We start from the raw sequence: 21,425 nt of genomic DNA on the forward strand, positions 1-21,425 counted from the left end.
GCTCTGTAGGGAACAATGCTTCCCAGCAAATCCCTGCATGGAGTCAGAGGGAGCGGTGGATGTGCAGTGACAGCTCATGCTCCGTGATCCGTAGAGTGGGGATTAAGCAATGCACACACAGGGCTGGCCAAGGTGCCTCACGATGCAAATCCGTGGGAATGTGCTGTGTCTGGGGTCCTGCTCTCCCAGAACTTTGGCTTGTGCTTCTCAGCTGCTCTGGCAGGCCAGGCCAGATGGAAGCTCTTCCATGCAAAACATATTTGGTCCTACTGCAGCACTCTCACAAAAGCCCATATTTTCTTTGTTTTTTTTCACTATCCAGGTGTTCCTAGCCCACTGAAAAGCCCAAGTCATGGAGAGCTGTCAGAACTTGAAGAAATCAATGGAACCCAAAACCAGGTGTTTTGTTGGCTGAGGAGGACCGACTGTTTTATACACTGTGTGTGTGTCCTGGGCATGTGCAGGAAAGAGGTATGTGACCTTGAGAAGTCCAACCAAAGGGCCTGTAGCCAAATTGTGCTGCTAAGATCGTTGCCAACGTTTCACTGGTAGTTTTCCCAGGTACCAGTGCTTCATAAAAATCTTCATTGCCTTTTCTAAGGTTACATGGGTTGTAACCTTCCTGTAACTTCCTGCCCTTGTCAGCTCAGCTCAGTAACTGCAGCTCAGCACAGGGCTGGCCACCACCTCCAGTTCCAAATTCAGTCCATGGCCTCCTGGTTTGCCAAAAGGGCCAGCTGGTGTACAGCGTGCATCCTGCCCAAGCCAAGGGGTGCTGGCCTGCAGGGACTGTGTCCTCCCTTGGCTGCTTGCTCTCTGCTGGCTTGCCTGGTGCCCAGCACAGGTGAAGAGAAGCCCAGCTGTGCTGCTCTGGTTCTCTCCTGCCCTTAATCCCCAAGCCTGGTCTAAGGGACATTGGGCACTTTTAGAAAAGTAACTACTTTTTAAAAGTAGCTATTTTTACAATGCAATTCTACAGGAGTCTGGTTGTACCTTACAAGTATTTATCTCCAAGGATTGAAGTGTATCAAATAGGTAAATGTAATGATTTATTATTCACTGTTGACTTTCAGCATAAAGTTCATTGTGTTTCCTAGATGAAAAATTGTAATTTTAGTCTATCTGCAGCCAGATGATTTCTGTACATTTATTTGAGTTGCCTCACTTTCCATTCCTTTTGATAGACTGTAAGGTATTACATTAGATAAAGAAATGGAGAAAGTGGGATGTGGGTTGTTTTTAGGATTATGAGGTTTGTTTGTTTGTTGTTTTTGGGGTTTGTTTGCGGTTTTGCCTGTGTGGGCAACTGTCTGTAGAAAATCCAAAACACATCTGAGGTCATTTTGCTGTTCAGGATTAAGGCAATAATAGTATCCAATAACAGTTAATGCAGTTACAGATTTTTTCATTTTCTCTTTATCAAATCAAGGGAGACAGCACACCTCCTGACACAGGTCACATTTGAGTGCAGGGGAGAATCCACCCTGCTGGTCTGGGAAATAGAACACAGTGTGGCTCACATGAGCTTGTATGTGATGGCAATAAGTGAAATTGATTTCTGACAAAATCCCACAGGTACTGAGAGCAGTATCCTATCAGCTTCAATCAATAAAAATTGTTAATTGTGTTTACTGGTTGTTAGGCTAAAAGTGAGATGCAGGATTTGGCCTTACAAAAATACAGCTTCCCTAAAACACAGTTAAGGCACAGAGAGGAGCAGCAGGATGGGAACGGTGGTGTGGCAGACAGTGGTGACTGATAGGGGGTAAACCAAGGTAGAAAGAAGAATAGTTTAGTGGAAGGGGATTAGAAAAGTGGAACCTTTCTTTTTTTACCATGAAATCCAGAATTTTTGAAAGTACACTGCAGAGCAGTGGTTTGCCAGTTCATGGTTCTGAGGTTAGTACTGGTCTATAAAATTTTAAACCATGGCTGATTGAATAATTGAGGAAACAGAGAGAGAAAAATGGATTTTTTCAAGAAAACAAACAAAAAGTAGGAAAATGGGAGTGAAGTATCAACATTCAATATTCAGACTTAATTTTATTTAATTTCAGTTAAATGAAAGTTGCCTGGGCTCTGGACTTCTTTTCAAAGCCTGCTTTGTATTTGGATTATTTTTAATATTTAAGACCTTAATGGCTCTTTAATTGAGTAAGTTTGCAACATGCTGCAAGAGACACTAGACTTTCTTTAGAAACAGTAAACTGCCCCAGTATTTTATGTTTTCATGGGTAGAGGGCTATTTTATTGAACCACTGTGGGTCAAGGGCATTACAGTTTCTAGAGAGACTGGTGGGTATAGTTTATTTATCTTTAACAATACAAAATGTGAAGTTCAGAGATCAAGGGAGCAATAGAGAGAAATCTTCCTTTTAAGTGTCTGTTCATATATTTGTGTCCATAAAATCTCATAAAAATTTCACATTTCTATCATTCACATTATATGACCCTCAGCAACAAATGTCATTTTTAAAATAACCTCATCCATTCTTAATTTATGTTTCAAGGATTGCATTCAATCATACAGTTTAACTCTCATCACCTTTAATAAACACTAATGGGAAAACTGACATTCCTTTTTCTAGCAGAAAAATTATTAATTAGTTATAGTGCATGATTTTAATGTAAGACAGCTTTTGAATTTTGGAAAAAAAAAGCTGAGGGCATTTTTAAATTTGTAAGTATTATTCAAAATTTTACAGATTATAGTTGAGAGTACTTTTGAGAGCTGAGATGATTCAAGTACTATCTTATTACTGATTGAAGCTTTAAGAAATCTAGCCAAAAAAAGAGCCTTGCATTGCAACCCTGCTGTTTCCTGGCATCCTTTTGCTATCTCAGTAGCAAACCACTTCCAAAGAAATAATCACTCTTGCAATCCCACCTAACCAACCTTGTCCTGATCAGATGGACTCCCTGTAAAAACACACCGTTGTTATTTGGGAAGCAACAAACCTGGGGGTTTTGCAGGATGTGGTTTTTGGGTGGTTAGGCCACTATCTTAATTATAAATGGGTTTCAGGGAGTTGGTTGCTATAGCAACAGTCTATTTAGAGCTTTTTTCAGAGTGAAACCCTACTTGTCTGTATGTTCAAGAGAAGACAGAATGGCTAAGGAAGGAAATGGAGCTTTTATTTCTCCAAGAGCCATAAATTGCAGCATCCTCTATTTAAAGTACACAGATGGAAGAGCTGCTCCTTTTCCTCAGTGTTTTTTCTGCTGCTGAGAAGCCCCATTTGATGCTTGAGTAAAATACAACCTTCCCCTATTTCAGAAATGCAACTGCACCAGGGTTAATTAAGGCTAATACCCAATCAGATCTTTCCTAAAAGTGCAGCTGAAAGCAGAGGACACAATCTCCTTGAAAAGCTGGAGCTGTGAAAATTTCTGATGCAGCCTTGTGCCTCATGTCTCCTGCAGCAAATCAGGGTCCCTCTCCATCTGGCTGAAGTCAGATAAAATTTCTCTTCCCATTGATTTCTCTGCAGCTCCCTGGCTGCGTATCACAGACCCAAAGCCACCTTGACTTGATTTTCTACGCTCTGTTGGCTGTGAGGTGGAGAAACATAACAAAGGGGTTAAAGAGTGTCAAAATTCCTTAATCCTGCCTGGCCATAGATTGTGATCCTCCCACATCCTTCAGTGACTGCACCTGTGCAGTGTGAGCAAAGCACAGAACCCAAGTTCTGGGGGGTTAAGCAGAACCTGGCTGGCATTTGCAGGATTTGCCTCTGGAGGGGTTTCCAGGCTCTTCAGGGTGGGGAGAATTGTCTGGTAGGGGTAATGAGCTGCCAAGAATTGGCAGCTTCTCTCATATGGGAAAGGAAAAAGAGTTTTGAAGTGGGTTCAGTCTCCAGGAGGGGGCAGAAGGAATTTAAAGCATGTGATAGGGAAGGGTTGAGCCTGTCTGGAGCAAGGAAAATGGAAAGTTGTCATGGAAGGATAAGAAATGGAAAGAAAGAAATCAATTTGGAAAGGAAAGTATTGAAGTTGGAGAAGACTAGTGAAGAGGAGATGGAGAAAACCCCTTTCTTTGTTCTCTATAAGACAAAGAGGACCTTCCTTTTTATGGTTCTCCAGTAATCTATCCTGTATCTTGACCTGCAGACTGACAGTTTCTCCTTGGACAATATAATCACCCCAAGGTGGAGGATAGCTGATTGTGGGAAAAGAGAAATTGCTGGCTCTAGTATCTTGGTGTCATTTGTGCAGTTGTCATCCCTGGCTGACACTATTATTAAGTGCCACAAGATCTTTTAAGCTTTCCCGGAGCAGGTCTGCCACATGAATGTAGAGAGAAGCTCAGAATGTTGCCTTACTCCACAGGAAAACCCCAACATACAGCACTTCCTTGTGTCTCTCTCTCCTGAACTCTATTTCTGTCCAAAAACTGTGAATATCTTTCTGACCTTCAAATGTAAAAGAGATGCAGTCCCCATGATTTGAGTGACAGAAGAAACTTGCCACACCAGATGTGTACAGTCCAGTCTTCCTGCAAGAACTGACCCATAGGAGAGTTTACTTAAAGCAGGATAGCCTTCCATAAGACCTGATGGGGAACTGTGTTCATTTTGGGCATTTCATTAAAACAGTGCAGGCTCCCAGTGCTCCAGTGCTCATGACAATGGTCCTTTATGCCTTTCACTGGATGATGAATTTTTTTGATCTTTAATTAAGCCAGATTTAAAATTATCTGTTTGGGTTTGGGGTTTTCTTCTTGTTGTTTTTGGGTTGGGTTTGTTTGGTGGGGTTTTTTTTGGTTTGTTTTCTTTTTTTCTAGAAAAATGCAGAAAAGTCTATTGATGCTGGGGAATTCTGTGCTTTCCATCTCTTTAAACTGTGTCTTCATTTACAGAGACCCCAGACATAAGTACTGAGGCGTAGCCTCTGCCCTGAATCACAAAAAGTCTGTCATGTCCCCAGTGTTGCTAGACCACAAAAAGCACAGTGCCTGTTTTAGGAACAAATAGATGTCAGAAAAGGAGAACATTCAAAAGGAATATTTTTTAAATTTTGCAAAGCAAAGCGGATAAGTATGGCACAAAAGACACAAGATTGTAAGAGGTGCCTTAAAGACATTAAACTATGAAAGGTTCATAACAGAAATTAGAAGGCTTTGAAGTTCCTATGCTTAAGGGCATTTGGAAAAGGGAGCATTAAACCCAGACACCCAGAAGGAGCCAAGGTCTAGCTCAGACAGTGCTGGTTGCCAGAAGATAGGAGATTGATTATTTCAGGTTCCTAAATTCTCCATTTGCCCTGTTTCTGACACTTCTTTTCCAAACACATGCTGCAGCCCATTGGCAGAGGTAGAATGTAGAGTTTTCTGGAAGCCTCTGTTTCTGCCCCTCTGCATTCTCTGATGGAGGAAATGGAATGAAATATTTTATACTTGAGATCCAAAAAGCTGAGGTTTCCAGGCTCTTCATCCTACTTGTTTTTTACTTGCTGGCTTGTGAGTATAAATAAAGCCATTGGACTCTTCCAGCCATTCTCAAGGTGAGGATCTCCTTTGCATTGTGTTTCTCCATGGCTGTATTCCAGAGGGGGCCAGATTCTCTCCTGTATGAAAGAAGCAGCCTGCTCTGGATACAAAGCTTTCACTTTCCCCTTCTTCCCACTCTTATGCCTTCCTGACCTGAAGTGAAGCAGATTTTTTCAGAATGATAACAACTGATTCATTTAAACAAAAAGGGCCCAATTCCCTAATTCTATAGCCAAACTTCTGTAGCCCAAATCTGACTTATATTTTTGCACTTCAATGTCAGACAAGACACTAAGCCTCTGAATGAGCAGTTAGTGTGTTTGCATTCTGCCTTGACTTTTCCCCATTTCTCATACAGAGGCACTGTGTGTTTCACATGTCCTGGCCCTCAGACCATGCTGCTATTCTTTTTTTTTTTTTTTTTTTTTGTTTCCCTCCATTGTTATCCCCTTGGAAATCTCAAATTCAAGGTTGAAGGAGACTGGGAGACAACTTCTGCTCTCAGGATTAAATCTGGGAATCATTGCCCTAGCTTCAAATTCATGCTGGTGCAGTGAAGATGAGAATTTAGCTTTCTGTACTGTTGTCAACAGGGGGAAAATAGAGTCCCTCTAAGGCTGTATCCATGGAAACCATCCTGCTGCAATAGCGGGTAAAGCAGCAAATCAATTTCTTCAGTTTTAAAATGAAACACATTATAGTGCATCTGGCATTTAAGAGATTATCCATGCTGATAACTGTGGAAAAACCCTCCTCTAGCAAGTACACTGGCAAGAACATTTCTTCCCCCTGATAGAATTCTGATTTTGGGTAGAATGAGCATTGATGACAAAGTACCATGAAGACAGTGCAGTGAGACAGAGCCAAGTCCAGAAGCAACAGCATTTAATGAAGGAGAAAATCGTTTAATTTAGCATTTAGCCCAAGTATCTGGGCACATGGTGACTAAGATTCAAATGTATTAGCAGAGGCTGTGACCTGTCACCTCTGTCTCCCTGCTCTTTGCTTCCATGGTACCACGTGTGACAAACACAACGTTTGTACCTTGTGATGCATTGTGTGATCAGGAGTGTGTGTGCGTGGCTGGTGGGCTGTCAGATGAGATTTCAATACCCACTGCAACATGCTCTGGGTAACTGACTTTGTACAGGTGTGTATTTCAGAGCCAGAGGCATTTCCAGTGCAGAAGATGTGTTGGCTGTCTCTGTGCTGTATCCTTGTTACATTTCATCATGTGCAGCTTGAGACACCATCCTTTACTATGCCATGGAGGGAGCATGGAAATAGGAGGATTTCTTACAACAGACTTCAAAAGCTACCATACATTTTTCCTGCTGTGTGCACAGAGGTTCTGCCTTTATTTTTTCACCTGTTAAGGTATCTCTCTGACCATTTTGAGAAATAATACCCTACTTGAGCAGAAAAGTGCCTATTCACAGATGAGACTTCATTCTGTTTTTCTTTTTTACCAAATCCAAATATTGCAGTCTGCCTTCTCTATGCCTATCAGATAGAGAAATTATCTGCCTGGGAGAAATACAACCTTATTTAAGAGAGAGGGAGTGAAGCTGAAGCAGGAGGGAATAAAAAGCATTACAGGAATTGCCTAGACCAGGAGTAGCCCTTCAGCTGATGAGGATCAGATACACATTCCTCTGTCACTTTGCAGTGCCTAGGCTCTATTTTATCTGCTTCTGAATCTCAGTTCCTTGATAACAGCAATCACATATACAATACTGTCTTCTTTTATCCACATCTGCCCCATCTATTATAGCAATCCCTGTTTGATTGACAGTTATGTATTTTTTTCTGACCTGAGGGCAAGCTTATTGCAATGCACTCCTTTCAGGGCTATCACTGAAACACATCCAAAATCTTCAACTGGTGCATAATGTGGCAGTTCAGCATTTGAATGAAGTGAGCACATATTGTTGGGGGCACAAGAGGTTTTGTTGCTCTGTCACATCTACCAGTTAATGGAAGATGCAGCTCAAACCCCATTAAGTGGTAGAAATGGCTCAGTGGTCTGAAATGCTTCTGTTTGCAGAGAGTGTTTTGTTCTACATGTGTTCAATTGCTATGACATCCAGTGTTGTCTGTTTGGTCAGTTCCAGGGGTTTTAAGAGTCAGGAAAAGACCTCCCAATGCACTGCTTGAGGACTGTGCTTCCTTTCTGAAAATTAAGTTTCCTGATGAAAAACGTGTGGTTGAAAATCACAAATTTCTGCAGCTTGTTTTCTATGATTCATGAATGTACAGATCTAGGAATCCTCTCTGTATTCAGGGGTTGGATTGTGTTCACTTTTAAGTCCTAATCTTTAGATATTGAAGAATGAAAATTATGCTTTTCATTGCATTTTTTATCTGTAATTCTCACTTTCTACACAAGCCTTCCATATTCCCACGTGAGGAAGCCTGGGGTTCCTGGTGAGCTCAGATACAAAGTGTTTGCAGATTTCTCTCTAAAAGGCCAGGGAAGGGGGAAATGGAATAGGAGCTGTGACTGCCATTTCTTGTACCATTCTTCATCACAGTCCTGTGCTTGTCAAGTAGCAAAGCCCAAGAGACCAGGCATGGCCCAGGGGAACCCTGAACACCTTTTGGAGCAGAGAGATTTGGCTTGTTTGTTACTGTGGGTCCTGGGAGATGTTGAGATGGGCTGACAAAACCTGGATATTTTAATGGGTTTGATAAGGGCTTTTCCTCTGCCCTGCGACAAATGGCAAGACCTCATTCCCACCTCCTTCAGGTCAAACCTGGGAACCCATGGCAGGATCAGGGGCTGCATTTGATCTGAGGGACAAAGCAGGAGCCACCTCTGGATCTGTCACTTGTCTCCCAGCTCCTCTGTGTGGTATTTTAGAGCACTCTTTGTGCCTGAGCTCTCGCAGTTTGCACAGTCATGTCCAGCCTAGGAGTGTTTCTCGGGGCTGTCTGTCTCCATGGATTCTGAGGTGACACCATGTTTGTACACTGCCTCTCCTGCTCTACCACCCCCATGGCTGAGGCAAAGCCCCTGAGTCATTGTCACAAAGATTGAACATTTCTGGCAAACCTGCAGGCCATCTGTTATATGGGCAGGCAAGAGAATATCGGGTGGGAAAACCAGTCACGCACCAGTGTTTGGATCTGTCTCCACAGCCAGTTCTTTTAAATGACATTTTAACTATTGTCTAAATTATTTTTCTGTAAAAAATTTTAACAAATGGCTGCCTTGCTGTTAAATTATTCCTTAAAATGAGCCCAGTCCTCAAAGTCACTTTATGAATATAGAAATCCCACCTATATTCTAAAATTTCATTCATTTTACTGTTTGAGAAACCTTTATCAAAAATCAGCAGTTCCCTCTTGGAAAAAAAGCTTGAATTGCCTTTTCTCTGGGACTCAGGTGAAAGCATGACCTGGTCACATTCCTGCCATGGCAGGTATTATCAGTGCTGGCACGTGGTGGCACACAGCAGCTGCCACTTGATACAATGCAGAGAATGTGCCCCAGGTCCAGTAATGTCTCCTTGTGTTATGTCTTGCTCAGTGTAAAGTCTGTTACCACTCCTGACAGTCACACAGCTCCCTTCTCTGTTTCTATCATTCCACTCCTCAAAATTAGAATTCCTTTCCATTCCTAGCCTATATTCCTAGCAGTACCCTGTGGATTAATATTCATTGCAAAATAAAAATATCAGGCCAATGCATACATTGATCTGTTCTCCTAACCCCAAGCAGCTGTGCCTAGACCTGGTTCCATACATATACTAGCTGTAAGCACAAACCTTGCCTCATCTGTACTCAGTTTATAACTTCAGAAATATCTAAAAGAGATTAGTAGTTCTAAGGACTGTGGTGTGTCCTTGGATGGCAAGTTTTGCTAAAAATTCTGGTGACACAAGAAGGTGAGTTGCTAATCAGCAGAACCACCACAAATGCAGCATTGTTTACAACAAAAATGGAAAAAAACCCAAGACCACTTCATTCATTTGAGAAAAACCTAATTTACTGATGAACAGATTATAAGACCTAATTTACTGATGAACAGATTATAACATACAATGTGTTTGTTAAGGGTATGGAAGACTCTGGCCCTTAGCTTCATGCAGACTCCTGAAAAACATCCCTGTCTGCAATGGGAGACTTGTTAGTGGGCAAGGTCATTTGCACAATGGCATAAATAGAAAAGCAGGAGGCTGAATCTACTCCCAGAAAATGGAAGGAAATGTTTCTCTTGCCTCACACAGAGAGAAACACTGTCCTTTTTTGTTTGTGCTGCTTGGGAAGCCTTTAGAGATGACCAGAGAGCAGTCACACTGCTGTGAGCAGCTAGAGCCAAAGAAATGTTGTGTTCCCTCTATCCTTCTGTTCAATTGTGAGCTGTTCCTTGATTCTCTGTCCTGGCCCTTGTCTCCTCTTTGTGTTCCACCACCTCCAAAGGGGCCTTCTCAGAGGCCAAGGCTGGGTAGAGTCCAGCCAATCTGTCAGATTTGGCAGGGCACATGACAGAGAATTTACCCAGGTTTCATACTGCTACAACAAATTCCTCTCAGCAGCTGGAGGCCAGAGGATTTCTCAGCTGGCACAGAGTCAGAGCTCTGTACAGACAGTGCCTGCTCTGGCCTAAAGCCTCGTGTGACAGACAAACCTGAACCAGCACAATTGCCATGTGCTCCATCAGCTGTTTCTGATTTGCAGCAAAGGTGCTTCTTACCCCTCTTACAGGGCAGATTCTGGCTCTCCCTAGGCTATGTGAGTGTGGCTGAAGGATTTTCAAGTGCTTGAGGTGCAGCACAGAGCCTGTAATCCCTCTCTTGAGAAGCCTGTCAAGCCCTGCATGTGGAGAATGCCTTGGCTTCAGCTCTTGCTCTGCCATGGCACAGTTTGACCAGAGACAAACTGCACCTTCTGAAGAAACACTTCATGTTTGGAAGAGGGAGGACCATCCTTTTGGTGCACTTAGGAGCACCAGCACAGCACTGTAGCCTTTCCTTTGTGCTTGAGAGCACAGCACACTGTGCACCTGCAGGACAGGCCGTGTCTGCACTGTGATTTCACACTGCAGATCCCTGGCCCTCTCATGTGACCCCCAGCATAAACGACAGACCCTGGATCCCTCAGCCTCCTCTGCTGTTAAGTGTCCCTCTGTGAAAAGGGAACTGATTGAATTGTTTCACATTTAATTTTCCCTTCCCCTAAGCACTCACCTTCTCCATGCAGGGTGTCACTGGTGGTTCCTGGCTGTCACTGCTGTATCCCGGGCCACTGCCTCTAGGAGAGGGGACAGAGCAGTCCCTGCAGCCAGGCCATGGCAGGGGCTCTCTGCACAGTTCCAGGGCCCTGGGCTGCACTGCTTGGCCTCCTCAGGCTGCAGAGGGTCAGACAGACAGACAGCCGTGCTGTGTGAGCCCTGTGAGAAGGTACCAGCTATGTCTGGGCAGACAGAGTTAAAGAGAGGTAAAAATGTTGGTCTACTAAGAGTTGTGTCAGGGCCAGAGTCACTTGGACTGAGACCAAAGTCCTTTAAATAGGAGAGTGCTTGATTATTCAGCTGGGCATATTCAAAATTGATCTTGCTTTGAGTAACCTCATCTAGGACTTTTGCTCTACTTTTCTGATCTTCGGAGCAAATTTGCTCCCCATTTTGCTTTAAATGATAAGGACTGCTAGATTGGAAACTTGTGTCATAGTTGTATTGGTTTGTGCTAGGAATACTGGGATATTCTGGAATTTGAGCAAGGCAGTTGCATTCATTGTGCAACAATAACTTGTTTTTGTACTGAGACATCTTATGAATGATACTGTTCATTTCATTCCCAATGTATTTGTCTTCTAGGTGCTTGTTTTCATAGCTGATTTTTAATGATGCCACCTGTGTTACACAGTGCTCTAAGAGCTGCACTATGTTAGTGCTGCTCTCTGTTGGTGTGGGGCTCACGTAGCTCTGGAAGTGATTGAGGGTTAGAGGCTGCAGTGGTTTGTCACAGGAAACAGAGAGGGAGTGAAACATTGGTTTATTTCTGTCTTCCCTCTCAGGGGGATCTCGGAGTGAGGTCGCAGCAGTCTTGTAGGAGTAACATGATTCTACTTCATGATTATCATCTAATGAAGGACTTTCAGAGCTCTGGGGGCCACTCTCGCTGTCCAGCTTTTCTGGCAGTGGGTTTTTATCTCTGGATGTCTCACATCCCAGAGAAATTGCTACCTTCTCATTCTCAGTTGAAGATGTCTGCAGATTGTCTCTGTTAGCCTGTGATTGTGGTGCATAACTTGGTGATCTGGTGGTTTCCACAGTCCCAGGCACTGTAGATAAGTCCTTGTGGTGACTCCCTTCTCTTCCTTGGCAATCCAGATCAGATGTGTTCAGGCAGGAGTCCAGGCTGTGGTCTCTTCCAGCAATGTTTGCTGAAGAGGCCTGGGTTGCGTGTTTGCTTTCCCCCAAAGGCACACATAGGTTACATGTATTAGATTCACCCTTGCCTGGTGTCTCCTGCTGAGCTTCTGTGCTCCCTTTCTGCTCTGGACTGTGACTGGGCAGGATCAATGAATCATTAGATTTTTCTGGCTGTGACTGAGGACTCTGAAGAGAGTCAGGGGAGGAGATGAGTCCCGAGTGTTTTCGTAGCCAGTTTATTATCCCCATGGTCAGTGAAAGCTCAGTATCACACAGCTTTAGCAAACATTCTTTGCCTTTCCATGTGCTGTGGAAAAAACCCTGGCTAATGATGTCTAGAGTTGGTTGGGAAGCCATGTTCTCCTCAGCTCCAACATGAAAGCTGTAAATGGACAAAGGGATTTCAATGGCTTGCTCTGAAACACTTTCAGAGGCACACAAGTCATCATCAAGGATAGGGCTTACTTTGACTTCGTTTGGGTCATAGAAGAGCTCATAAAGGGCATCTCCACTGTAGCTGTCTCTTGGAAATCTACCTGGGACACCAGGGGTCTGAGCTTCCTTCAGTTCATCCTCTTGTCCGGGAGAGAATGAATCATAGTAGCCTTCATCACTCGTGGATGTGGATTCCTGGTTTTCACTTTTCGGTGTTTCTGTTTCTGTGGAGCTGGCTTTGGAATTGTCACCTTCTTTATCAGGTGACACCTGGGGGTCTGTGACCAGTACAGCAGCCTGACTTCTGTCCTTTTCTGCGTCAGAACCAGGTATCTTCAGTAACTTCTTTTCAAACAGAGCACTCTGATGCAGCCTTACTGATTTGTTGATGTTGTCCCAAAACTTTGCAAATTCCACTGTCTCATTCTGGCCAGGAGAGGCCAGCTGCTCCACCCCACCTTGGAAGGAGCCCATGCCAGGGCTGTCTTTGTGCTTGCTTCGCCTCAGCAGAAGGTCTTTGCTGTTCTCCAGCTCCAGGTGAGCAGAGCTCTCATCAGCAAAGATTTCCCCACAGCCAGTGAGGGAGTCAAAGCTCTTCAGGGAGGCAACATCTTCACACAGGGCATTGCAGTAGTCGTAGGAGGAGTCAGACTGCAGTTCACTGTCTGAGCAGTCCTGTGACAAGCAATCAGCTGCGCAAGCTTCTCCAGTTTTGAAAAGATACTTTGCAAGACGTCCAGACAACTCACTCTTGCAGCCTGGAGAGGACAGGTTCTTGTCCTTCTCCACCAGAAATGAGAGGCTGTCTGGTTTATTTTTTCTTATATGAAATATATCTCTGAGCCCTTTCTTAGATCTCTTGAGGGAAATCCTCTTCCTGGGAATGGTTTTTGCGACAGCTGGTACAAAAGGCATCTGTGGCACAAAGTTCCTGTAATCAATCATCTGACTGCTGCAAGCAGACTGGCTGGGGCTGACCACACACTCCTTCTTACTGCTGGAGCTGGACATCCCTGAAAAGCTGATGCTATTGACAAGTCGGGCCTTGCCCTTTGCAGCAAAACTCTCCTCGCAAGCCCTGCTGCTGGGGCTGCAGCTCTCTGCTTTGTCTGCCTCAGCAACGCAGTCGTGGGTTTTACTCTTCCTTACAAGCTTGTAGGAGGAGCCAGATGATTTTTCCAGGTTGTGACCACCAGTTCCACTCCTTGCTGCTCTGGTAGAAAATCTGTAGTTCTTGTGTGTGGCCAAACATGCCAGCTGGACTTCAGCCACACTTTGGTTCCCCTCCAGAGCTGCCTTTTTGTCTTTGCCCATCTCATCTTTGTTGGTGGGAGCTGCATGCACTGGTGGAACTTTCTCATGTTGCACACTGGATTTTATGAAGGTTTTTCCTCTCTTGAGCTCCATACTGCTTCCTCACATCTGTTTCTGTAAAGAAAACAGCAGAACACAACTATTGTGAGGTTGGTGGGTAGCACTTGTAAATTTTGAAAGCAACTAGAGAACAAAGGAAGGGTTTCTAACCAGCATAAAATTGAGTTTCTCTGCCATCAGACATTTCCATCATTGAGTCATGGTACTGCATGAGAAACAGACTGAGTGAAACTAAAGGTGTGTTGGCTGGAAGATTCAACGTGGAGAAAAGATTGCACATCATGGGTTGGTAGTTGAGGCTCACAGAACATTTTGTCTGATGGAAATAAACAGAATTGCATTGAGGATTATGACTTCAGGATGGCTTTTAACAAGGTAAAGGTCCTGTTCTGAAGGCATCAGTGAAAAGCAATGCCTGAGAAAGTTCAACATGCAAATGTGTGTATCTGGTAGGCAGCAGTTCATGGATCTGTACCTTAGAGGAGGACAAAAATCTTAAGTTGGCAAATCTCCTAAGAAAATGGATCAAACTTTCGACACACAATGCTCACTTTATATTAAAATAATCTTTATCTGTGAATAGAAAATCCATAAACCTTGGTACTACCCTGGAAGCATGCAGAGACTGAATTACTGATTTTGCTTCCCTCTGAGCGTAATATATAATTTTCTACACTGCTACTTTTATTGTCAAAAATCAAAAATACCACATTGAAAATCATTGTAAGTCATGACAAAAGCGTCATCTCCAATTTACAAAGACCAGAGTAGCACACAGAGGCATTGCCATATTCAGTCTGCACTGTGCATTGATTAGCTATTTCTAAAAATACTCTAGTATCTGTATCAATGCCAGTTCCAGGCTCTGCCTATATAATTTAGTATTGAACCTGTTTTTATATTTTCATAAATCTAATTATTCATTAATTATTTTAGCCATGTCACTGCCAGTTTTCTGGCAGTTCTTTCGTGGAAAGATCTGATCCCTTCCTGTCATGCATCAACTCGAATATTGAGTAAGTCAATGGATTTCCACAAAGGTAGGTCAGGGATGAGGCAAGCACTGCCTAAAAGCTGTTGGACCAATCAGATTTTTACTTGGTGGGAAACAGCACAGTAACTCCAAGTCCTGTTCTTGAAAGAACGTGCTTGGATCTCTCCCGAATGAAACCTCATTTAATGATTTATCTTGTTTTGAATTGGTTAGACATAATTAAACAATTGGAGACACTGAACAGGAGATCTTAAATTCAGCACCCAGCCTAGGCTTTGTACTCCAAAAATAGAACTTAAAGCAGTCTTCAGGCTATTTTGAACTATAACAGCTGTCTGTAGCCTCCAGAAGCTTTCCAGTTGCCAGCCTTGCTGGAACAGCCTCACTCTGACCATCACCTCACAAGATGCAGGACTGTGTATTTGGGAGCACTTCAGCAGGCAGATCAGTGACAGCCCCTTTCTTCGAGAAGCTGCAAACTAACAGGTGATTAGCAATGTTTACAAATAAATGTAGGTCAGTGACAGAAGGCAGAGAACATAAGGGCAAAGTGTGAATATTTGACATGCAGTGGAAACATGGTGGGTAGTGATAGATGGGCATCTATCAGTGTGATTGAGATGTTGGCACATTCATCTGCACTTGGCACTCCATGTGAGTGTTACAGAACAGTCTTAATGAAAGCCAGTAAACATTTTACAACCCTGTCAGGTATCTGGAGTTCACTGATGCTGCAGGAAACTTGTTTTGCATATTCAGAAATAGGTCACTGGGACACAATTACACTCCTCTTCTGAAAAGCAAGGTGTGATCGACAAGCAATGCAGCATGCAGAACTCCAGCAGGGTTGTGAAAACAATAAGAAAAAGCTGATGCAAGACCAGTTATTAATATCCCAAAAACAGAGTGTCTGACACCTCAGTCCTTTGCAAGTGCAGAAATAGGTACAGTGTCCCTGTGTCCCTGCTGCTGCCAGAAGCTCCTCAGAGGTCTGTGACTTTGGCAAGTGCCAGCCTTACAACAATGGGATGGGGGACTCTTTGTAGTCCTGCAGCTGTTTCTGCCTATTCTGAGCATTAAGCAAAGGTCATTTTGCAGGATATTGCATAGCTGGGAACTTTTGTGCAGATGCATTAAAAAGACTTTTAGGGATGGATTTATTTACTGTCAAGTATGAAACGTATTAAAGCTAAGAATTTAGGATGACATTGGATAATTTTTGGAATAAAGTAATATTTGATCTGAATTGTATCTCATTGATAAGAAACACAATAGATGACCAGTTTGATAACTGAGTCTCGAAACTTCAAGGCTTGTTCTCATGTCTTTTTTTTTTTTAATAGATTAGATGAACAGTTTTATCTTGAAAGCCAAAAAGGCCCAAGTAACACATTTACTGAGAATATCTCTAGTATAATAATGTAAGATACACTGATGGTAGCTGATGCTACCTTTTCAGTTTTTCTGATGAGGAAAAAAGTGTTAGGCGTTGTTTTGGTTTTGTGGGGATTTTGTGGTTTGGTTTGTTGGATTTGTTGTTTTTTTTAATCTACTATATATATATATAATCAACAAATTTGTGTTCTAATTATTTAATGTTACTATTTATTCCCATATATTCTATTTCTAACACTCCCCCAGGATTCATGCCAGACTTAGTATCTTGTTCATTGGGTCATCCCTCTTATTCTAAGACTGTCATATCTTTGTAAAACTTCCCCATTAAAAATGTTCTTTAAAATGAACAAAAGAAAGGGAGGACCTGCTCAGTCAACTCTTGGAGGGCTCCTCAGGACAGGCTACCAGAGTCTGCAGATTTTTTAAAACATTCATCTTAGATGCTGTTTTGTAACTTCCCATACTCTGAGTTCCTCTTCATACTCATGTGATGTAAACTATCAATGAACTTCTTTCCAAAAACAGACCAGAAACATTTATGTGATAATTTGCTCATTCTATATCTATTAATACTTTTAGCCCTTTTCATTGCAATCGATTATACCATGATACGGGATTTTTTGGGTCTCTGCAGGGACACAAGTTCTATCTCTAACCCCAGAAGCTGTACCAGTGAAGTTAGAAACAGATTAAATTGCTGTAAGGGAAAGTTATCCTCCAGTGGTTACATAAAGCTAAATCAAAATTCTATAAAAAATTATTACAGGCATTCAAAACATAGTACATTTTTCTGGGATTTCTTGACCCATGCACTCAGCTACACCAGTGCCTGTCTCTGCTCCTTTTCAATTACTCTTCTCTTGGACTTGCAGGATGTCACTTCTTCCTCAGGGATAAAAGATACATGAGGGTCTGATTTCCATCTTTGCAAAGGAAATACAATTTTCAACTAAAAGTCACTGTAAAGAACAGAAACTTGTGGAAACTAGCAGTCAGTGTACTGAGAGTTTCAATCCTTTCTTCATTAATAACAAAATGATTTTTTACTATCTGCAAAATTGCTTATGGAATGTGTTTAAATAGAGGGATCCTCAAATCTTACACTGGGCTACAGTTTAGTTGTCTTTTACAATAAGATTGGGTGCAGCAGCAACATTGAGGTTTCCCATCCACAGTAAACTACTTTTTATCTGGCTTGATCAGAGCAGCTGCTCACTTTTAGGATTCACAGGTGTCTAAGGCAGGCAATTAGACCCAGATTTGAGGCTGATTCTATAATGGGAGTAAGGTTTTCCTTTACATTTGGATAATATTGCTCATAAAATGCAGAATTACTTCATGCTCAAACATATACCACCTGGGCAGGGTGTGTCACAGCCTTTTCCTAAAACCAGGAGGTTTTACTGCAGATTCTGTGATTCATCTAAAAGTAAATTAAAGTTTTATAATGGAAACATGAACACTTTCCTGTGGGCTGAGGAGATTTGATTTTAGGACAATCAAAGCAATTGCTTCTGGATCTGGGTTATGAGGACCTGAGCAAAACCGAGTTAGGTAACTGTTCTGGTTAATAAGAGCCATATTCAGATGGCCTAAATCCCCCCTAAGCCCAGGCCAACACACAAAGGCCAAAGAGGGGCGCAATGGAGCCAGACATTCACTGGGAAAATGGGTGGAGGCAGGATTCAAACTCTGCAGGTGTTGCCTCTGCCATGTCAGCCAAAGAGAAAGGTCACATTTGCCTCTGCCCATGGCCCCAGCACTCTCTGCCAGCCATCCTCAAGTTTCCCTCTGTGATGGAACATGAGAGAACCTTGCTCTGGTTTTTGGCTGGGTCAAAGTTGCTGCATCTTTCTAGCTTATAACTCAGTAGAAAGGTTTGTTCATGCTATCTTCCAAGAAAAGGTAAAACATCAGTCCTCTTGCATGTAATTCTAGGAATACCATCCTACTGGGAAAGTAGAAGTAACTGTTTCAGGGAGGTTGCATGGATAGAAATAACACCATTACAAGGAGGAAATTTAAAATCTCCATCTTTGGCAAGTTTGGCTCAAATATAATTTTGCTCAAGTAGGAAAAAATGTAATTGAGGTTCATTTATTTCAAAATCTCATCAGTGATCCAGCTTGGACCGCTCTTGCTTGCTTGTTTGATGTGTAATTTATATATAATCCTCTCTCTTGGAGATAGAAATAGGTAAAATTCAGAATATACTGGTTTTGAAGGGGAGATAGGAGTGTTCTTTCTTTACATTTATATCACTGTCAGTGAAGCATCACACTAGCAATGGCTCACAATTGGCAGATGTGGAGATGGTGCCTTGCTGTCTCTTGCTAAGCAGAGTTCTGCATGTCACTTGGCACCTGAATTTCACCTCCCTCCAAGCATTTGCCTTTTATTAAAAGAGAAAAGTTGATAAACACTGAATAGTCTTTCAAGATTTTTAATGCAAAAATAAGGGAAAACCTCTCTTTGTACTGCTTTTGTGGTTTTGGATACAAGTTTGGAGTGAGTCCAAAATCCCTTTTCCACAAGTGGCTTCATATCAATCAGACTTAAGATGCTGAGTATCAGAGGCACCTTTGAAAACGTTACCCTGCTTTTCCATCAGAAATCATAGTATAATTAAATTTCCTGAAAGCATCTCTCTGGTTTGGGTATGTGGACATGCATTAAGATTCAAATCCATGCATTTTAAGATGAAAATTTTAACAAATATTTCTTGATAAATCGTGTAATGGGAAAGAACACAGAAGAACAGAGCACTCTGAGAGGCTCTCCTGATTCTTAGCCTCAGGAGGATTTTTACTGGCCACCAGTTGGAAGTCCTAAAATGCAAAAAACAAGCAAGCATGAGGTGGTGAAAGCCACAGCTACTTTTAAAGTCAGTGAACAACACTCATTTTAATCTTTAGTATCTAATCAATTAGCAGTGCATAAGGAACAGCTGGTGTTCCCTGTAAAGCGTGTGGTGGGGGGAGATTTTTGGAATAAGACTGTTTATTTACAGGCAAAAATACTAACTCTCTATGTGAGAAGATGAAAGTTAATAATGGGAATACTTACTAATAATCATGAACATATATTTCATTCTGTTAATTTGATTTTTAATTGCAAAGCAGAATACGGCTTCCTTGCCAGAGGGTAGTGATATTCTCACTGCAGTTATTGTAACACTGTTTCTACTGAGCAAATAAACATAACAGCTCTTCTGGTGAAAAGCAAAGAGGATTTTAAAGCAGAGCTCACCTTCTCCCTTAAAGTGATTACCCTGCTACCATCTCATCTCCATTAGAAAGCAGAAAAGAACAGGGTGGAAAGGACGGAGGATGTAATCAGGGACAGTCGTGATTCAGGGAACAGCAGAATGTTTCTTTTTAAAGGCGCCTGTGTGACACACAAACCTGCATTGAGATCATGCCTCTCCTTAGGAGTACTCCTCTCATCACCCTTAGTGGCTGGATCTTATCATTCCCCTTAATCATTTGTCTCTCTTGGGTAACCCAGGATGCCTAAATATTTGCATATACATTTAGGTCAGGCACTGGCTTTCTCATGAAGAACCAGCAAAAACCACATTAGTGTGTTTTTAATTCAACCCTCATTCCACTGAGCACACAAAGTAAAATCTTACACTCCCCAGCAGAATACTAGAAAGATGTGCAGTTAAATGCTTAATCTTATTAGCAATGTGCTATAGGGAAGTCTGAACCTTCCTTTAAGCCCTGACAACTGTTTTGTGGAGCTCAGGATTTTTCATAGTAAAATTAACCACGTTTCTACTCCCAGCACACTGTCCTGCCGCGTGCTGACAGGAGTGATCCCTGGGGGCAGAGCAGCACCCACAGCATCCCTCAGCATCCTTCAGCCCCAGGTGAGGCACCCAGTGCTTTCCCCAGCCCCATCTGGGCACCCACAGCATCCCCCAGCCCCATCTGGGCACCCACAGCATCCCCCAGCCCCATCTAGGACACCCACAGCATCCCCCAGCCCCATCTAGGACACCCACAGCATCCCCCAGCCCCATCTAGGACACCCACAGCATCTCCCAGCCCCATCTGGGGCACCCACAGCATCCCCCAGCCCCATCTGGGCACCCACAGCATCCCCCAACCACACATGGGGTGTGGGCAGGGCAGAAGGAGGCTGAGCCCATGACAAAAGGATGCTCCTTCTCTGACAAAATCTCTGCACCCCTCTCTCAGTTTTCTTCTATACCTGAGGCTGAAAGAAACGTAACTGGCTCAAAATGTTCCAATTACATCATGCAAAAGGGCAGCCAGCTCTAAGTCCTGCGCAGGGAGCTTTCCAGTCATCACTGTACTGCTAAGAGAAGGCAGCAGAGCAGAAATTTCCACTGCATACCTGAGAAGGAAACAGCTTTTCTTTTCTTGCCCTGACCAGCAGCCTGTTGGTAGCAGACAGCAAAGTGTTAACACTTTGCTTTGGCTGTCCTCAGTAATTTATTGCTTTAAAAGGAGATACAATGTGCATTTTTATAAATACAGGCACAGACTTGCCAGATGTATGGAAAAAGAAGTAAAAAGCAATGCTTCAAAAACAAGCAGTCATCCCAAAATAATACTCACTCAGAGTCACTGTGTCAGAGCAAAAGAAATGCCATTGCACCAGAGCAAACGAGGCAGATCACAAAAATGCTACTCACCATGTTTTATCAGTGAGCAGAAATCCTCTGTCTCCTAGCCTTGCTCCTGAAGCTGCTCTTTATCCAGAGCTCCTGTGATGCTTTTCAGATTCTGAGGGGCTGGACCACTGCTGCTCTCCAGTGTTACTCTCCACCCCCTGTCTTTTCCTCCTCCTTCTTCCTCCATCCCCACCCCCTCATTCCTCCAGCTTGTAGCTTTTTCATACCTCACATAGATTCTAAGCTTCCACATGGAGCTTGATATAGGAAAGATGCTTATTTCAGCCATCTGCTTGGTGCCATGGAAATGCCTCCTTTGCTTTAGGAATAAAAGCAATGAGATAAGCCTGGGAGTTTCTGAGCCAGCATTTTGGTTCCTCTCCATATGACTGCTTATTGAATAGGGAGGAATACATCCAAATTAATTTCATGTCTCATGTGTTGTTTTGTTTCAGACCAGGATTCAGGAAAAGTGATCTGAATATGTTTTGGTTCATGTGATGCTTCACTGGCAGTGTATGCAGGCTATTGGAATGTGCCACCTTTTGTAGAGTTTGAGTAAAAGCTGAAGTTAGAAGGGATTTTGTGTGGAAGCAAAGTGGTATAAGGGGAAAGAGTGATTATTTCAGCTGCCCAAGGCTGGAGTGCCTGGTATTAACCTCATAATGCCTTCAACAAAAATCATTTACCAAATTCTCCTTTCAGTCTAACT

The 21,425-nt window shown here is 42.8% G+C and overlaps 1 protein-coding gene across 1 annotated transcript in view; it reads right to left on the reverse strand.

Annotated features, from left to right (window-relative positions):
* The window catches only part of AMER3 (APC membrane recruitment protein 3), a 41,805-nt gene extending 20,983 nt beyond the window's left edge, over positions 1 to 20,822 (reverse strand). Inside the window, exons 1-2 of the mRNA XM_066556509.1 lie at positions 20,735 to 20,822; positions 10,681 to 13,730 (exon numbers count right to left, since the gene is read on the reverse strand). Coding sequence (XP_066412606.1) covers positions 10,698 to 13,709 — 3,012 coding nt within the window. The 5' untranslated portion in view covers positions 13,710 to 13,730; positions 20,735 to 20,822 and the 3' untranslated portion in view covers positions 10,681 to 10,697. The remainder of the gene's footprint in view (positions 1 to 10,680; positions 13,731 to 20,734) is intronic.
* Positions 20,823 to 21,425: the final 603 nt, after the last annotated feature.

The sequence above is a fragment of the Molothrus aeneus genome, chromosome 10 (genome assembly GCF_037042795.1).
Source record: "Molothrus aeneus isolate 106 chromosome 10, BPBGC_Maene_1.0, whole genome shotgun sequence".
In the NCBI taxonomy this organism is placed as follows: domain Eukaryota; kingdom Metazoa; phylum Chordata; class Aves; order Passeriformes; family Icteridae; genus Molothrus; species Molothrus aeneus.